We start from the raw sequence: 20,714 nt of genomic DNA on the forward strand, positions 1-20,714 counted from the left end.
AATAAATAAAGAGCTGTGAGATGTCCATATCCACTTCTGATCGAAACCCTAAATATTACAGTGATTAAACTATAAAAATAACTATAAACTAAACAAATTATTATTAATTTACTTAATTATTAACCAATTATTAATTATATTATTATTACAATAAATAAAACAGTTCAAAGCTCATGCAGACCATATTATCCACAATCTGTGAAGACACCACGGTTTTGAAGACACAAAAATTAAGAAAATTATAAGTGCATTCAAAAGGCACTGTATAGAAATGCACTCATTTCACATATAAACACACACACACCTCTCATGTACATCTTGGTGGTCTCCATGATTTCCTGATAGACGACAAACTCTGGAAGTGTCTTATGAAGGGCAGATGATGGGTGAATGAACACTGGATCATCCAGCAGAGGAGTCTGCAACACAAACATACGCATATAAATCTCTGTATGACGTCTGTGAAATTCAACTGCAAAATCAGAAGCAGTCTTCCAGGCACCTTGTAGCCGTTCCTCCATTTGGGGTCGAGCAGCTCCTCGGCCTGCACTCGTCTGGCGACGTGGTCTCCTAAACCCGCCAACACGATCTGCCGTAAACACATCACCTGAGACTCTGTTGGAGGAGCCATCTTATTATCCACGTATACGCCAGCGTCAGAGCACACGGCATTCACTGAGACACACAGACAGACGGAAAGAGAAAGTTCAATGACCTACAGGTAGGCACAGACACAAATAATCATCACTGGACTGAAAAAACATGCATGTACCAGCATTGGTCAGCTGTCCTCGCAGTCTTCGGATTTCCAGCATCGCTTTGTACCGCAGCCCGTTCTCCTCACAGAACGGCTGAGTGCAGCCCGCAAATTCACAAGCACCAACCGCTCCTAAACACCAATCAATATCACACCAGTTACACAAACCAGAATAATTAATGGCAGAAACATGCACATAAGAGGAAAGTAGTGGAATTATATATATTTGGCATTAGTTTTTTTTCCCAGTTTGGCCAAGGAGAGTCGGAAGCAGAACTTTTATTTTGCCTTCATCTACATTAGTTTATTACCTTTGTTCAAAGCTCAGTCTAATAATTAAAACAAAAATGCTATAGTACTTTTATTATAATGTTTTATTTACAATATATGTGATATTCACTAGGTACTGTATGTAAAATTAACATTACCTGGTATTTATGTGAGAAACTATGATTACCTGTATGCAGTTTTACCAGATTACTGAGTGCCCTGCTTGTGTTTGTCCTTTTATTCACGTTTTAACAATGCATTCAATTATAAAAAAAAAAAAATACTATAATAGGAATTACAGAACTAAGAAGTTGCTATGTATCTTTAGTATAAATGTTCATTTTAATCAAGTTCAAATAATGTCTTTATTTTCAAATGATTTATAATTATTTTATTAAATATAATGTAAAATACGCATTTAATTGCTATGCACGTGTTAGTCATCATCTTTCAATTAAACAGTGTGATATTGTGTGTGTGTGTGTGTATATGTATATACATATATAGTCTAAATAAAATCTAAATTAAAAATATGGATTAAAACATTAAAAAAAAAAAAAAAAAAAAAAATCTCTTATTTGACCACTACAGGACAGTGTAGTTATTTTTTAACTAAAACTAAAACTATTAAAAATAATTTTAGTCAAATGAAATCAAGATTAAAGTAAATAAAATATTAGATTAAAAAAAATAACTTCAAGAACTTGATAAATGTTGTCTGTTGTTTTGGCAACTAACCAGGGTATTATAGTTGATTAAAAAAAAACAAAAAAACATTTTGTTACTTGAAAGAAATGGGAAAAAAAAAAAAAAAAAAAAAAAAAAAAAAAAAAAGTACTAAAATTACTCAAACTGTTACTCAAATAAAAATTACTTAAAAGTTTATATATTATATTAAAAAACATTATATATTATATATAAAAAACATTAATAATAATAAAAATGACAAAAGCACAAAATTACTAAAATTAAAACTGTTACTGAAATAAAATTAAAGATTTATAGAATTAAAAAATAATAATAATATTAAAAATGACAAAAGCACACAATTACTAAAACTATAATTCAAATGAAAATTATCAAATAAAATAAAACAAAAGCTAAAAAAAACAAGTCATAAGGGTCAATAATTTTGAAATACGGTATATATACACACATCAAAAAGCTTTCCATCTGGAATCTGAGGGTACACAAAAAATTAAATATTGAGAAAATCATCCAAATGAAGCTCTTAGCAATGCATATTACTAATCAAAAATTTAGTTTTGATATATTTATGGTAGGAATTTTACAAAATATCTTGGAACATGATCTTTACTTAATATCCTAATGATTTTTGGCATAAAAGAAAAATCGATAGTTTTGACGCATTTTGTTGGCTATTGCTACAAACATACCCATGCTACTTAATTAAATAATAAATAAATACTACTAAAATAGCATTGGTAGAGTTTTCACAATAGACCGCAATATGTGAACATTTGACATCAATATGCAAAATCAAACTCATACCCAGCAGAACCATCAGATCTCCCAGCTGAAGTGACTGTCCTTGTCCAGCCCATAACCTCCTCATCTGAACACATCTTGCTTTTTTCCCTGCCAACTTAGTGCTCTCCTCCTCACTGCACGCAGGCCTGAGAAACCCACAGAAAGACAGAGACAGGCTGTGAGCGCTACTGTTTCCGAACATTTCTTCTGAAATGAATGCAATGTGAAAGTGTTATATGAATGACCTGTCATAATCCTCAAAGATCTCTCTGACGGTCATGGCGGCCACTATGGTGATGATATACGGCATACAGCCCTGCTGACGGCCCAGCGCCAGCATCTTAGCGTAGCGCGGTGCTACGGGAAACGCGGCCATGGCACGGCCCAGAGGGGTTATGGGACACGACAGACGCGCCCTCTCCATCTCATCCAAACTACAGGAAATAAAGACAGGTTAATAAAGAACAAATGAAAAACTAAAGATTAAAAGATACAACAAGCCACAAATGATCTGGTTGTATTTAACAACTTTCTGAAACACTTTGCAACCATCATAATTTTAATAGGTACAAAGCTCTACATTTAAATGATATTACGACTGTTAGGTCGTAAAATATATATTTATTATAATTTATTATTATTTTATGGGATGTATAGTTTGTATACATGTGTTTATTTAAAAGTATTTAATATAAAAAATATTAAATATAAACAAATATTTAAATTAAGCAATATTTAGTTAAATAAACATGATATGTACAAAATCTCATAACACAAATATGCACAGAATTCATTAAAATACATAATGTACATGCTTAAAATGTGTGTATTGTACACATAAAGAAAGTTTACAGCTACACTGACATGTAAAATAAATTTAAAATGTAAATTAAAAAAAAAAAAAAAAAGACTTTTATTGGATCTAAATCAAGGTTATTATAGTAACCAAAACTACAAATAAAAAAGAAACCATTAAAAAAAAAAGTTACCTAAAATAAATATTAACTAGAATGAAATATAATTTTTAAAAAACTATATTTTTTTTAGTTGCCAAAGCTAAATTTCTCATTTTTATTTAGTTTAACTAAAATAACTTAAGTAAACCTGAAATAATAATTCAGAAAAAAAACTATACGAACATACTAAAAAGAAACAAAAACTTAAAAAAGGTAAAAAACACAGTTAAATGACTAAAACTTAGGCTACGTTCCTAACGCTAAAATTACAATGCAAACAGTAATGTTAAAAATAAAAATTAATTCAAAATATTTATAATAGTATACTAAAATAACACTAGTTTAAATAACTTAAACATTATTTTCAATACCATTTTATGGGATCTGTATATTTATGCACTTATTAACTATCTTGTTACATGAACAAATTACAATAAACATAAACATTTCACACATTAAAAATAATACGTTACATCACTTTGGTAATATTTTGCAAATATGTACATAATGCACAATGCATAACGTGATTAATTTACATTTTTGAGTTCATCACATTTACCAGTACAAGGACAGGCTGTGAAATGTGTGTCACATATGCAAACGTGTGATATAACTTATATTTAAAAATATAAAATTTGATTACATTTTCATAGGGTACTTTTACAGGCCAGTGCATATATTTAATAAAAGTAAAGATTTCAGTCTGATCACCTGATGAAATCTCCTTTCACTTCACATTCAGCACATAAAACAGAAATGGGCCGTACCGTCCGTGTCGTGGCGGTTGCTCCAGCGCTCCCAGAGAAATCAGAAGCTGTTCGGCTGCGATCAGCGCCTCAGATGAGGGAGAAGTCGGGAACGGGAAATTCACAACCTAAACACGTGCAAAATAAATAAATAAGACCAAACTATAACCAATCACGCAGGGATATAACAGTTCATGTGTGATTATCACATGATGAAAGAAACCTTTTCAATGTTGAGATCTTTCATCTGAAGGACGAGGTCATCGACGGGACGCCGTGTGATTTCAGCCTCCGAAAACAAACTGAAATCGCCAAACACAGCAGACGAATACAGCCTACGCACACATAAACAAATATTAATCACTTCAGCTTCCAGATCTTCCTCTCATTCAGATTTATAACACATATTAATAGGTCAGATTCTGACCTATAGCAGTGACCCGGCTCTGTTCTGCCCGCCCTTCCTGCCCTCTGATTGGCTGAAGCCTGTGAGATCCAGGTGACCTTAAAGGAGGAGACGCCTGTCACTCTGTCATAAAACCTCTTCTTCACACGACCGCAGTCCACAACATACTTGATGCCGGGGATCGTCAGAGACGTCTCGGCCACGTTAGTCGCGACGACGCACAGACGTGCTCCAGCGGGAGGTGGACGGAAAACCTGAACACATAAAACACTTCTAAACGAGCTGAATACTACAATAACTGTAAGTGTTTTCATTTTTACATGTTTGAGGGTTGAGGTCAATCTAATGCTACTACATTCGGCAGCATTTCACCATGATCCAATGGATATTTATTCATTATCATCCATATTGAATAATATTTACTTATTTATCTTTTTAAATGTTGAACTTGGTTCTGTTTATTTGAAATTAATTAATTCATTAATTTCAGAGCTTAATAATTACAAACACAATTTACAAAAATGAGTAAAACCACAAGCAACATAAAATTTGATAAAATGTCAAAAAACAGAAAGTAGTTCAAACGTTCTTGTTGATTATTTGTAAAGAGACATACTAAAATAAATATATTTTAATAATAATAATAATAATAATAATAATTAAACCTTGGATAAAATGTACAAATAAAATTTTAAAAAAAGATATTACAAGGTACAAATGATAATCTGGTTGAATAATTTGCAACTACCACAATTTTAATTAGGTACACGGCTCTAATTTTAAAAGACATTACAGGTCAGAAAATAGAAAGTAGTTCAAAAGTTGATGTTGATTATTTGTAAAAAGACATACTAAAAATAATAAATATGTTTTTTATAACAACAACAATAATAAATACATAAAACTTGGGGGGGAAAATGTAAATATAAATAAAAATAAATACAATTAAAAATAAATAAATATTACAGGTTAGAAAATAGAAAGTAGTTCAAAAGTTCTTGTTGAAATGTCAAAAAATAGAAAGTAGCTCAAAAGTTGTTGATTATTTATAAAGAGACAAACTAAAAATAATAAATATATTTTTATAATAATAATAATAATAATAATATAATTAAAATAAAAAAAATACAATAAAATAAAATACTGGTCAGAAAATAGAAAGTATTTCACAAAAATAAATATTTATATTTAATTTATAAGATTAATAAAAAAATAATAAATATTTTAATAATAATAATAATAATAATAATAATAATAATAATAATAATAATAATTAAAACTTGGATAAAAAGTACAAATTAAATAAAACAACATATTTAAAAAATAAAGATATTCATGTCAGAAAATAGAAAGTAGTTCAAAGGTTCTTGATGAGTATTTGTAAAGAGACATGATCAGACTAAATCCTTGGATAAAATAAAATAAAATAAAAATAACTTTTTGGTTATTTTGCCTAAATAAAATTACAAGAAATTGTTCAAATTGTCACTGTACACTGTTCTTGTGGCTGTGGAGATTCAGTTTTCCATAATCCAGTAACATTAAAATTACTACATTACAACTGAAAATTAATTTATATTATAGTAATATGTGATTTCTATTGCTTAAAGTTAACATAAATCTCTCTCTCTCTCTAAATATATAAAGAATAATTTAATAATCTGTAAAGAATACTTCAGCTTTTACAACTCAAACATTAAATTGTCAATGTACTCTAAAAGTGTGGCTGCTGACATCCATTTTCTCGAGATACACTTACGTTATAAGCTTTAAAATATTACGAATTATTTTTTGTAATAATTACAGAAAATTATACATTTAACCTATAACATTAAATAGTTTCAGGACACATACCTTTGCCTGCAGCTCAGGTGCCAACAGAGAGTAGAGAGGAAGCACATAGAGCGGGATGGACGGATCGGCCTTCTCCTCTGACCACAGCAAACACACACACACACATTAAATCACACATCCAGTCAAGCACAGATGAAACACACATGCACATGTAAGAGTCTCTCACCGTGATCGTTGTCTGGATGATCTCCCAGCTCCAGCTCCAGGTCTGAACCTTCACCATCATCTTCATCAATGCCAGCCTGACGATCCTCATCACCCTCGTCCACAGGCAGAGCGGAGTAATTGTCCAGATTAATCCTCGGGAGCGACTGAAACAGAGATTGTGACAGTGTTGAGGATAAAGCACACTTCTTGCACAAAGTATACTGGATACTGCATTAAATGTTGAACTTGCTTTATAAATAAATGAATTCACTCATTCATTTCAGAGCTTAATAATTACAAATACACAAACAACTTCAAATTTGACAAAATGCCAGAAAACAGAAAGCAGCCCAAATGTTCTTGTTGATTATTTGTAAAGAGACATACTAAAATAATAAATATATTTTATCATTATAATAATAAATAAATAAATCTAGCATAAAATGCACAAATAAAATAAAATAAAAAATAAAATAAAAACAAGGCACAAATGATGATTTGGTTGAATAATTTGTAACTAACAATTTTAATTAGGTACACAGCTCTAATTTTAAAAGATATTACAATTCAGAAAAAAGAAAGAAGTTCAAAAGTTCTTGTTGATTATTTGTTAAGAGACATACTACAAATAATAAATTATTTTTAGAATAATTATAATAATAATAAATAAAATCTTGGATAAAATGCACAAATAAAATAAAATAAAGCTACTACAAGGCACAAATGATGATCTGGTTGAATAACTTGCAACTATCCAAATTTTCATTAGGTACACGGCTCTAATTTTAAAGATATTACAGGTCAGAAAATAGAAAATAGTTGAAAAGTTGCTTGATTATTCGTAAATAGAAATACTAAAAATAATAAATATATTTTTTGAATAATTATAATAATAATAAAACATCAAACTTGGATAAAACGTACAAATAAAATAAAATAAAAAAATAATTTTAAAATAAAAATAAAATAAATGCGGTTTTAATAAATAGTATGTGAAATAATATGTAACAATGTTGACTACACCAAATTTTCTTTTGAATTCATCTACTTCAGTAATCTGGGATGACAGTCATCGTACCACATTCTTCTTTTTCTTTGCTCTTCTTGACTTCTTCAGATCTTCTTCTGTTTCCATTGAATCTGAAAGAACACTCAGTTTTTAATGTTGGGACGGCTGCTTACATATTTAAGGAATTTTAAATCAACATTTAGGCCTACATAAAAAAAAAAAACAATGTAAAGTGTACTTAGTTTTTAAAAGCTCTATGTTTCGCGATTTCCCAATACTTTTAAGCAGTGCTTTGTTAGTGCAAAATGTGTCTGTGTACCTGCGTGCTCTTTGTTGGGTCTGTAAGGGAAAGCTTTCCTCAGTCTGCGACACAAAGAATGAACCTCCGCTTGACCCGTCAGAAACACCAGAATCCCACCTACAGCAACACACATATTCAGATCCCTGCATTCATGCATGCATGTATCTGTGTCATTTATCTTGACTGAGGTTTGCAGCTAAGTGTGTTTAACCAACCTGACGGCAGCATGCGGTGAACCTTGCAGATCTTACGGAAAGCTTCTCCAGTGTAGTTGTCCACTGGTGTCCGTTTATTAAAATGAACCGTGACCGCAAACTGACGGGCCTCCACCTATAAACACACACACACAGCGAGAGTTAAAACTGTCATATATTTGATAACAGTATTTTCCTTGATCATAACAGAAGTCATTTGCATACAGAAGTGTCCTAAACACAGTACGTTTCCCTAACGTTAGCATTTCGTTCCCACCAGTGTTTGTAATAATAACAACATTTAAGCAATGTTTTTAAGTTCAAGCATAAAATAACATTGAGGTTTTTTGAAACAACCTAAAATAATTTACACAGAGCATTTCCTAATGATTTTTTTAAAAAAAATAAAAACCTTCCCAGAATGTTTGTGAGGTTTAATGACAATTTATACAGACCTCTGTTGGTTATTTTTAGGTAGATTTTTATTTGCAACAATAAAAATATTTTCCAATTAATAATAGATTCATTTCTAATTACTAACAGATGTTTTTTGTGATAAGGAACGTTTTTTTTTAAAGCTTAAATGTTTCATTTTCATTATCTGAATACACGCCTGATGCCTTAATTTGATTACCATCATTTTTTTTTTATTATAAATTTGTATTGAACCAAAAATTGAGAAAAATTAAAACAGCATTTCTGAAAATATAAAACATTTCATAGGGTCCTATTATTGTAAAAATTTAAAATTTAAAGGGGTCATCGGATGCTAAGTTCACTTTTTCATGTTGTTTGAACATTAATGCGTGTTGTCAGTGTATGTACAAATCTACCCTATAATGATACAAATCCATGCAGTGGTTTTTAATTAATCTGTAAAAATAATATCCCCTTTTTCAAATCGAGCCGTTCTCAGATGCCTGTCGGTGTGGCGTCACACCCACAGAGGCCGCTCCTACGATAGTTGATTGACATGAGCTCTCACCTTAGACCAGCTGTCACAGTCCAGTAACTTTCCTTGTTTTGATGCCAGAGCAGGGATGTAAGTTAGACAAGAATATCTCTGATTGAGCGATTGAGGTGTTGTGTTGCTGGATGTAATAATGAACATAGTCGTCATTTACTCCCGACATCTGAGCCGCTGCAGATGCAGTAGATTACGTTTGTTTGTGAAGGGAATGCGCCTCCCGATCTACATATATCTGTCTATGTTTGCGCAAATCATTCATGATCCAGCTTCACTTACGGCAGAAGTGAGTATAAGCGTTTTTATGAATCTTTGCGATCGCCTTTCCTTATAACGTGGTAGTTAGGAAGTTTAGCCGCTAAACGCGGCTAAAGTAAACAGGCTCGTCACTCCACAGAGAAGAGAGGGGTGGGGCGAGCAGAGCTCATTTGCATTTAAAGGAACAACCCCTCAGAATGAGATGATTTTTGCAGAGCTCATTTTGACAAGGTAAAAAGGGTGTTGTTTTACAAAACCATTGAGAATTTGTAATTAAAGTATATTAGAGACTTTTCATTAAGACCCTAAACAATCATATCAACTTGTTGAAAATGGGCATCCGATGACTCCTTTAACAATTAAATATTTTTAATAGGTACACAGCTCTAATTTACAGTTCAAACGTTCTTGTTGATCATTTGTAAAGAGACATAATTACACTAAATCCTTGGATAAAATAAAATAAAATAAAACAAAATAATAAAACAAAATAAAATAAACTACTACTAGGGACAAATAATGACCTGGGTGGATTTAACAACTATCTGAAATAGTTTGCAACTATCACAATTAAAAAAAAAAAGAAATTTAATTAAATTAAATTGTAATAAATCACTTAATTAAATTAATAACATTTATGAATTAAATTAATTAGACATGCTTTTCTGATTATTTCAATTTAATTAAACCATTAAAACGAAATCCAGACAAATTAAAATGAAAAACAATGATTTTGGAAAAAATAAAAGAGAAAAAGCTTTTGCTAAACTTTTAATAAATTGTAGTTAAATTGTATAAGTTTCATTATTTTGTTTGTTTTTGATTACTAAAATTCAATTTAACCATTAATTAGAAATATTAAAATGGAAAAATTAAAACAAACAAACAAATATGGAATTTGGGGAAAAAGAACTAATTAAAACTGATTACCACCATTTTTTATTATAAATTTGTATTAAACCAAAAATCAAGAAAAATTAAAACAGGCAAACTTTCTGAAAATATAAAACAATTTATAGGGTCCTATTATAGTAAATAATAATTATTAAATAAATAATTATTGTAAAAATGTTAATAAATTGTAAAAATATTGTAATAAAATACATTATTAAATTAAATTCATAATATTTAATTATATGTATTATATAAAGAATATTTAATTAAACCATTAAAACAGTATCCAGAAAAATTAAAATGAAAAACAATGAATTTGGGGAAAATAAAAACAAAACTTTGGAAAAAAATTCAACAGATTTGTCAGAAACTTGAAAGTATTTTTGTTAAAGTACTATTAAATTGTATTCTTAATTGTATTTTGATTTTTTGATCATTAAAATGTAATGTAACCATTAAATGAAATCCATAAATTTTATAACAGAAAAAAACAGAAAAAAAAAAAAAACAGGATTTGGGAAAAATAAAACAGATTTCATAGGGCCCGAAAAAGAAATTTTTTAAAACTTAAAAAAAAAAAAAGAAAAAAAAAAAAAGATAAACTGTAAAGGTTTCAAGATTTTAATGAATTAGACATGCTTTTTAATTACTAAAATGAAATTTGAAAAACAAAATTTGGGAAAAAATAAAATGGAATTCAGGGAAAAAAATAAAAATGAAATATATTTCAAAGGGCCCTACTTCATGCCAGAGCGACATGACCACATTATACCAGAAAAATAAGAATAATATAGAAGAATGGGACACCTTGATGACAGGTGGAGGAGTTCGGAAGAGTCTCTTGTTTTCTGTGAAGTCCTCCACACGCAGCGTCGCTGACATGATGATCAGCTTCATGGGTAAGCCTTTCTGTGAACCACAGATCGCATTATAAACATGCCAACCACACAGATTTAACCTGACCATCATGCATGTTCACGCACGTTACCTTGTTGCGGAGTGGGACGATGCGTGACAGGAGACCGATGAGGATATCGGTGTAGACGCTACGCTCATGAGCTTCATCTATGATGATCACGCTGTATTTCTGCAGCAGGAAATCCTGCAAAAACATGCATCATGGCAGGGATGTTAAGAGGAAGCAAATGCATCACGTTCAGACAAACAGCAATACCTTAATAGCTTTATAGTACCCTTTATATGGAGGTTTTTGCTTTATTGCTTGATCAACAAATCATAAAGATTATACACAAACAGGTCGGCACATGTGCTTATTATAACGTGCAATGCTTGACTTCTGACCCCTGGTGAAATTCAAACACTGTTTCAATAACGTTAGCAAAATCTTCGGGGAACATCCAGTCATGTCCTTTTTTATTAGAAAGATGCAAAAAAGTTTTCATTGAGATTTAGTGTATAAACTTTACTATATTATACTTACAGGAGAAGTCCACTTCCAAAACAAAGATTCACATATAATGTACTCAGGCCCTTGTCATCCAAGATGTTCATGACTTTCTTTCTTCAGTCGTAAAGACTTTTTTTTTTTTTTTGAAGAAAACATTTCAGCATTTTTCTCCATATAATGGACTGATATGGTGCCCCGATTTTGAAGTTCCAAAAAGCAGTTTAAATGCGGCTTCAAACAATCACAAATGCGGTTGTAAACGATCCCAGCTGAGGAAGAAGGGTCTTATCTAGCGTAAAAAAAAATTATACAATTTATATACTTTTAATGCCAAACACTCGTCTTGTCTTAATCTGCCTGGACTGTTTTTTTCCGGTTCATGACAGTTAGTGTATGTCGAAAAACTCCCATCTCATGTTCTCCTTCAACTTCAAAAAAATCTTCCTGTATCGCTGTCTTACCTTTTTTTTTTTTTAAGGGTGTTTGATCTTCTTTGCATGTTCACTTTGCAAAGACTGGGTCGGAACTTCTGCAGTGACGTAGGATGATTTTGAAATGATTTTTGAAGTTGAGGGAGAAAATACGGTCAGAGTTTTTCGACATACACTAACTGTCTTGAGCCACAATACACAGAGTTCAAGGAGGGAAAGCCAAGATGAGGCAAAGGCAAGATGAAAATAACTGATCGTTATGCTAGATAAGACCCTTCTTCCTCAGCTGGGATCGTTTACAACCGCATTTGAGATCGTTTGAAGCCGCATTTAAACTACATTTTGGAAGTTCAAAATCAGGCACCATATCAGTCCATTATATGGGAAAAAAAAAAAAAAATGCTGAAATTTTTTCCTCAAAAAACAATTTCTTTATGACTGAAGAAAGAAAGACATGAACATCCTGGATGACAAGGGGGTGAGAACATTATATGTGAATATGAAGTATAGCTTTATATAAAAACAATGCATAGCACATAATACATAGTGCATGTTTGTGCATGTGTGTTACCTTCTGAATTTCTTTCAGCAGGACACCGTCTGTCATAAACTTGATCTTTGTGTTTTCTGTCACATTCCCCTCATACCTGATCTGATAAGACACCACCCTAAACACACACATACACATGTTTATTTCAGTTTGACATTAAAGCTATACAGACTTCATTCAGGATGTTTGTAAAAGGTTTGTAAAAGTGCTGTCATGCACACAAACACATCAGGACAGTAGGATTAACAGAGCAGGTAAAAGACAAAATAAACGTATTTTAAGCATAGCTATTTGGATGCAATTTAGTTATGACTGAATTCAGGCCTTTTACACAATAATCCGTCCTGTGGCAGACAAATTCATCTCAACTTTGGTCAGATTATAAGATGCATCATTAAAGCTGATGAATTGCACATAATAAGAGCAAAAATACACTGCCGCTCAAAAGTTTGAGATCAGTAAGATTTTTAATGGATTTTAAAGAATTCTTATATGCTCATCAAGACTGCATTTACTTGATCAAACATACTGAAAAAATGTAAAATTGTGAAATATTATTAAATAATGGTGTTCTATATTCCTATATTTTAAAATATAGTTTATTACTGTGATGCAAAGCAGAATTTTTATCAGCCATTACTTTAGTTTTCAGTGTCAAATGATTCTTCAAAAATCATTCTAATATGCTGATTAAGTACTGTTTATATCAATTTTGAAAACAGTTGTTCTGCTTAATTTTATTTTATTTATATTTTATTTTTTGGAACCTGTGATTCTTTTTTCTTCTTGACGAATAAAAGGTTAAAAAAAAAGTAGCATTTATTCAAAATATTAATCTTTTCTAACAATATAAGTCTCTGCTATCACTCTTTATCAATTTAACACATCCTTGGTGAATAAAAGAATTAATTTCTTTCAAAAAAAGAAAGAATAAAAATTTACTGAGCCCAAACTTTAAGATGGTAGTTTATATTGTTACAAAAGATTTCTATTTTAAATAAACGCTGTCCTTTTAAAGTTTTTATTTGTTAAAGAATCCTGGAAATAATAAATAAATATATTAATAATTAACAAAATATTAAGCAGCACAACAGTTTTTAACATTGATAAGAAATGAGCATATAATAATGATTTGTGAAGGATCATGTGACATTGAAGACTGGAGTAATGATGCTGAAAATTCAGCTTCGCATTACAGAAATAAATTACATTTTTCAATATATTCACATAGAAAACAGTTCTTTTAAATTGGAATAATATTTCACAATTTTACAGTTTTTTCTGCATTTTTAATCAAATAAATGCAGCCTTGATGAGCATAAGAAACGTCTTTAAAATCTAATCCCAAACTTTTGAGCGGCAGTGTATGTATTAAACAAGTAAAAAGTGAGAATTATGATTGTTGACTATTCTAAAATGCATTTGATTGAATAAGCATATGCATATCCATGCACTTGTAAACACATGTTGAATTATATATGTGTCAAATCTACATATTTGCCATTTAACTTTAGGTTAATTAAGAATTGTAATGATGATGATTATTATTTTTTTTATTATTAATAACAATAACGATAATTTGTCTATATTTAGTTTAATAGCATATTTAATACTATAATCTACTGTTAGAGTTACTACTACTTGAGGCTGTCTGGCACATTGATTTTATTATGGTTAACATTGGTCTTGTCGTGCCTAACAACACCTCTTAACCACGTTATCATCACTGTATGGCCACTCGAGGCTTATTTCTTCACTGCACAGATGTCATACCCGCTGGGTAAGTTCATTTCTGTGGCAACACGGTGAGACATGCTGATCGCTGCCACTCTCCTGGGCTCCGTCACACCAATAATGCCACCAGAGCTGAGAAACACAGAAATAAACAATAAGAGACACAGCACAGATCACATATAGGCAACGGCTCAACATTTATGACGTTACCTGGCGTATCCCGCCTCATACAGGAACTGAGGCACCTGTGTGGTTTTCCCGCTGCCTGTTTCTCCACACAACACCACACACTCTTTTTCCCTCACCGCTTCCATGATCACCTGCTCCTCTGCGAGGATCGGCAACTTCAGACGAGCCTCCTGCAATTCACATGAACAATTACACCCGGAATGTTAAACCAAAAGCCAAATGCAAGAAAAAATGGGAATGGATTGTTAAATAAACAGCGTTAATCAATGACTTTATTAAGAACAGCAGAATCACACAGTTCAAGAGTGAACGATGCTTCAGATCAAAATGAATCAAATCAAAATGACTCATATCCAACTGATAACTTTGGTATAATAGGGCTGTATGGGCCTTTATGTATAATAGGAATTCATAATGTATGTGTGCATTATATCTCTTCATAAATAATTTTAAGCTAAATTAAAATGTATTATAATATTTGCAGATTCCATTAATTATCATGCATTTATTACATTATACTTTCAAAAGGTGTAAAAATGAAATATTATAATGCATTCAAACTTTAGTTACAATTATTTATGAGATCATGTAATGCATTAAGTTGCATCGCAAGGGATAATTAATGCATTAAGAATACTTTTACAATGCATTATATATACAGGCTTTAAGTAAAGTGTTTTTGTTCCTATATATCAGTTAATAAATCATCCATGATCATTATCATCATCATATATGTGCTGTTTACCTGCATTTCAAAACCTGGATAAAAAAAAATAATAATAATAAAAAATGAATAAAATAAAATAAAATAAACACTGAAACACACTAAAACAAAAAAAACTGCGATAATAATTAATAATAATGGGAAAAAACTGTAGTCACTTGATGTCTAAGTGGAAAGTTTTTGGTCACTGCATTGTGGACCAGATTTTATGCTGATATAGTATAATAATTGTATTTGAAACATACTAAATTAAAATGCATTATAAAATTTGCAGATTCTGTTAATTATCACGTTTTAAGACAATACACTTCCTAAACGTGTAAAAATGAAGTATTATAATGCATTCAAACTGTAGTTACAATTATTTATGAGATCATGTAATGCATTAAGGTGCATTTCAAGGTATAATTAAGGCATTAAGAATACTTTTATAATGCATTATATATACAGGCTTCAAGTAAAGTGATCATATTTGTTCCTATACATCTATATATCAGTTAATAAATCATCCAGCATCATCATCATATATGTGCTGTTTACCTGCATTTTAAAACCCGGATTAAAATAAAATAAAATAAAAATGTAAAAACTGAAACACTAAAACAAAACCAAAAAAAAACTGTAATAATAATTAATAATAATGGAAAAAATATTATACTTTCTAAAGGCATAAAAATGAAGTATTATAATGCATTCAAACTGTAGTTGCAATTATTTATGAGATCATGTAATGCATTAAGGTGCATTTCAAAGTATAATTAAGGCATTAAGAATACTTTTATAATGCATTATATATACAAGATTCAAGTAAAGTGAACATATTTGTTCTTATATATCTATATATCAGTTAATCATCCATGTTTATCATCATATATGTGCTGTTTACCTGCATTTCAAAAAACTACAATAATAATAATAATAATAAAAAACAATAATAATGGAAAAAAACTTTTTTGGTCAGTGCAATGTGGAGTTTATGCTGGCATAATATAATATAATAATTGTATTTGAAACATACTAAAGCTTTGCAGTCACTTAAAGTGGGCAGTTTTACATCAGAATAAGCTGCAGTGTGGACCAGACTTTACGCCAATATAATATGTATTAATAATAGTATTTTAAAATTTCTCACATTCACACACTTTAAAACAATCTAGTTCCTGTACCTGAATCTCTGGCAGTCGTTCCACAGGAATAAACACTGCAGGTTTACAGTCTTCCTCTTTCACGTCTTTATCTTTCTTCTCTTCTTTAAGGTCCGTCTCTTTCTGTTTGGCCTCCTCTTTCAGCACCTGTGGCTCTTCTGTGGGTTTTTCCTCAGGTGTTTTTTCCTCCTCCTCCTCAGATGAGTCTGACCCCTCACCATCATCCTCCTCTGATGACTCTGATTCCTCAGATCCCTCTTTCTCCTCCTCCTCCTCCTCCTCCTCCTCCTCCTCCTCATCAACCTCTCTTCGTCTCTTTCTGTTTGCTCCGCTCACACTGCTGATTCTGATAGTGGACGAATCACCATCCTGATCTTCCTTCACAGATCTGCAAGCACACACAGTAACGTAATGTCACATTTTCAATATAAACTAGTCGGAGTCCCGTATGATTTGATTTCTTACTCTTTGGTCTGGTAGAGTTTGTCTCCAGTGCCAAGTTTAGAGGTCGTGTAAAGCAGTTTGAGCTCCGAATCGGGCAGCTGAACCTCAGCCAGTTTAGATAATATATCTGCTCTCTGTGAAGAAAAAGAAACACAAAATCAAAAGTAATAAATCATAAATAATGAAAAGCTTCAAATAAACAAAACACTGCAGACACATCAATCTCACGTGTGCTTTTTTCTCTTTCAGCTCCAGAACTTTCTCCAGGTTCTTCCTCTGTTTCTTTGTCAGGGCTTTTTTCTTGGCTACAGGATGTTCTACTTTCTGTTTCTTGGTTTTGGTGGCGGGCAGAACAAGAGCGTTGCAGTCATCTACTCCTTTAAGAATTGCTCCATCTGCACAAAATCACATTACACAATAATAAGATCCCAAACACACACTGCTTAATTTGCTGATAACAACACACGTGTGAAAGACTGCAGACATACAGTACTTAATATCGTGAAAATGACACAAAACAAGCTCTGCAGCGGTTATGTGATACTTCTACAGTATCATAACATCAAAAAACTCTTAATCTAGATGATTAAGAGGACATTATAGTAATTAGTGGTTATTATCTAAATGAATACAAAAAACGAAACCTTAAAATTCAGTTGAATTTAGCCTTTGTTAGAATAACTAAACAAATTACACTCCTGGGCAAAGAAAAACAGGCCAAGCCCAAAATGGTTAAACACTAAGCTTTTAATGGTCTTAAGCACAAATTACTGGTAAGGAAATTAGAAAGAATTAAGCAAATGCAATCCAGTTTCAGAAAATGATCAAATGTTCACCATTAAAAGATAAATATTTCACCATTTATGGCTCGGCACTTTTTGCCCAGGAGTGTTTATATTAATACTACAGTATTTTTTAAAAACATCATATTCGTTCTTGCATCTATATATCGGTTAATATACCATCTATTATTATAATCTGCGTTTATGTGCTGCTTTCTGTTTCCTTGAGGTCAAAACTCAACTTTCACTGAGAGAAACATGTCAAAAGCTTTACTATAATATAATATAATATAATATAATGTAATGTAATGTAATGTAATACAACTATTTGAAAATCTGAAATCTGAGGTTGCAAAAAATCTAAATATTGAGAAAATCACCTTTAAAGTTGTCCAAATGAAAGTAAAACTAGCAGTCTGTGTGAAATGCGCTAGGCTGTACTGTACTTGAGCGCGTTGCGCATGTTTTGCTTGCTTCATGAGTGTTTCTGCATTATTTGAGTCTCTTTAGATTAAAGCCCAAATAGCAGCATGTTTCAGATTAAAAAAACGTGACTAATATTTCTGAAAATATCAGAGTTAGGAGATTCATAACAAGTGGTTCCCTGCATTATTACAACAAAACGCATGATTACAGTACTGAGCCGCTGCAATGGAGCAGTTTAATGCTATTAAATTAAAGATGATGTACCATAGAGCAAAAAAATAAATAAATTGAACAGTGAAGGTAACAAAACACATTTTAATGGGCATAATTAAGTGTAAAAAAAAAATAACTAAGGGATATATAGTCAAACTAAAAATTATTCAGACACCAGCTATACACCACCTAATTTTTGATATATATATGTTTTTACTAGTGGGTGCAGGACTCAGTTTATGATAATGTGATAATGTGAAAAATGTCTGATAATGTGAGAAAAGGTATCTGAATACATTTTGGTTTGACTGTATCTGTTTGATAAATAAAAATTAACCAACTAATACATATTCTTTTAGTTTCCGTACCCAATATTTTACAAATTTACTGGTAAATTTTAAAATATCGGTATCGGTACTCGGAATCGGCAAGCACCAAAAATAAAAGTATCGGAAAAAGTGGTATCGGTGCATCCCTATTTTTAGCAATGCATATTACTAATCAAAAATTAAGTTTTGATATATTTACTGTAGACAATTTACCAAATATCTTAATGGAACATGAACTTTACTTAATATCCTAATGATTTTTGGTATAAAAGAAAAAAAAAAATATAATTTTGCAGATAAAAGAAAATAGATAATTTTGGTCCATATAATGTATTTTTGGCTGTCCCTCCAAATATACCCATGCTACTTAAGACTGGTTTTGTGGTCCAGGGTCACATAATAGAATAGAATAGAATAGAATAGAATAGAATAGAATAGAATAGAATAGAATGTATAACTATTTGAAAATCTGAAATCTGAGAGTGCAAAAAAAAAATCAAAATATTTAGAAAATCGCCTTCAAAGTTGTCCAAATGGAGTTTTCAGCAATGCATGTTACTAATCAAAAATTAAGTTTTGATACATTTACTGTAGACAATTTACAAAATATCTTAATGGAACATGAACTTTACTTAATATCCTAATGATTTTTGGTATAAAAGAAAAAAATATATAATTTTGTAGATAATAGAAAATAGATAATTCTGGCCCATATAATGTATTTTAAGCTGTCGCTGCAAATATGCCCATGCTACTTAAGACCGGTTTTGTGGTCCAGGGTCACATAATATAATAGAATATAATGTAATATAATGTAATATAATATAACACAATATAATATTTATTGAAATGTCATTAAAAAAAAAGCAATAATAGTAGTAGTAACAATGGAATTATGATTTTTTTGTGACCAAACTGATAAATAAATGAAAAACAAAAACATTCACCTCCAAATATGCACAAAAATTGTTTATGCACAAAAAAAGTCTTTGTGACCAGTAGATTAACAGTTTTCTAAATAAAAAATTGAATTGTCTTCAACTAGGATAATTTACAGGAAATGCTACATTTGCCTTAACTTTAGTTGCATTTGTCATTTTTCATGCATGTTGCTTTTTCTCCCATTACTGGATATTAAATTAATGGCTTCTGCTTCTTACTGCACGCTTAATAACAACAACTTATATTCCAGAGCTTATGCTCATGCATGCATCTTACCTTGTATCTCCACCTGCACATCGGGCTGTCCGTCTGCAGCAGGTGTTGGCACAGATGTGCTCTGCTGTCTGCCTTTCCAGTTGTGTTTCTTTCTTAATCTGCCCATGGCAGAACTTTACAGGTCCAAACACAAACCCTCAGAGATGTGAAGCTCAGCAGAGAAAGTAATGAGAATCTGTCAAGAACATGACAAGAAACTTCATTTAGTGTCACTGCGCAAAAATAGTAATGGTACTTCAATGTGATTCATTTTATTCAAGCAAATATTTGATGCGTGTTTTAATTTGACATCGTTATATGGCTGGACATGTTTTCCTGATTTTCACCCAAGCTACTGTTGACAAACGCATCTTTAAGCCTTCATTTTGGCTAATTCGACTATGTTCTGTGCTATAATGTGATATACAGAGATCATCTTATCATATCTGCTCATGTGTACAGCTGGATGTCAGTGTTTACACTGCAAATTAACGTTCATTAAAAACTACGAAATCACTGACACTGGAAAGCGTCTACGTATCAAACATTGACAATATTAATAATGATCGCTACGTTCTTTATCCGCATAAAAATAACCGTAACCAATTAATCTAAATGTCTCATACAGTAACATATTCGAAAAGACTCACGTGTTGATCCTGTGGTGATGTTATGCAACCTTCAAATGAGACCGGTGCACTTAAGCGGCGATAAAAGGTTCCGGGATTCATGTTCCTCTCCGGTCAAAACGACTGAGCGAATTCGGACACTAGAGCGCCTTATATTAAAGTAAAATATATTAAATGCAATTAAAATAATCAAGTACCATTAAATATGAAGTGTCTGTATAATATGTTTCTAATTATTAGTCATTTGCAAGGCTTGTTTTGTT

General features: G+C 31.3%; 1 protein-coding gene across 1 annotated transcript in view; it reads right to left on the reverse strand.

The window, feature by feature from the left end:
- The window catches only part of dhx37 (DEAH (Asp-Glu-Ala-His) box polypeptide 37), a 28,196-nt gene extending 7,631 nt beyond the window's left edge, over window positions 1-20,565 (reverse strand). The window contains exons 1-23 of the mRNA XM_051117908.1: window positions 20,473-20,565; window positions 19,844-20,018; window positions 17,104-17,270; window positions 16,897-17,009; window positions 16,453-16,819; window positions 14,584-14,732; window positions 14,413-14,505; window positions 12,661-12,757; window positions 11,239-11,352; window positions 11,058-11,159; window positions 8,153-8,267; window positions 7,956-8,054; window positions 7,706-7,767; window positions 6,647-6,791; window positions 6,481-6,557; window positions 4,648-4,880; window positions 4,444-4,555; window positions 4,242-4,348; window positions 2,764-2,952; window positions 2,540-2,664; window positions 773-889; window positions 503-675; window positions 305-419 (exon numbers count right to left, since the gene is read on the reverse strand). Coding sequence (XP_050973865.1) covers window positions 305-419; window positions 503-675; window positions 773-889; window positions 2,540-2,664; window positions 2,764-2,952; window positions 4,242-4,348; window positions 4,444-4,555; window positions 4,648-4,880; window positions 6,481-6,557; window positions 6,647-6,791; window positions 7,706-7,767; window positions 7,956-8,054; window positions 8,153-8,267; window positions 11,058-11,159; window positions 11,239-11,352; window positions 12,661-12,757; window positions 14,413-14,505; window positions 14,584-14,732; window positions 16,453-16,819; window positions 16,897-17,009; window positions 17,104-17,270; window positions 19,844-19,949 — 2,977 coding nt within the window. The 5' untranslated portion in view covers window positions 19,950-20,018; window positions 20,473-20,565. The remainder of the gene's footprint in view (window positions 1-304; window positions 420-502; window positions 676-772; window positions 890-2,539; window positions 2,665-2,763; window positions 2,953-4,241; window positions 4,349-4,443; window positions 4,556-4,647; window positions 4,881-6,480; window positions 6,558-6,646; window positions 6,792-7,705; window positions 7,768-7,955; window positions 8,055-8,152; window positions 8,268-11,057; window positions 11,160-11,238; window positions 11,353-12,660; window positions 12,758-14,412; window positions 14,506-14,583; window positions 14,733-16,452; window positions 16,820-16,896; window positions 17,010-17,103; window positions 17,271-19,843; window positions 20,019-20,472) is intronic.
- Between the last annotated feature and the right edge of the window lie 149 nt (window positions 20,566-20,714).

This window comes from Labeo rohita, chromosome 8 (assembly GCF_022985175.1).
Source record: "Labeo rohita strain BAU-BD-2019 chromosome 8, IGBB_LRoh.1.0, whole genome shotgun sequence".
NCBI classification, from domain to species: Eukaryota; Metazoa; Chordata; class Actinopteri; order Cypriniformes; family Cyprinidae; genus Labeo; species Labeo rohita.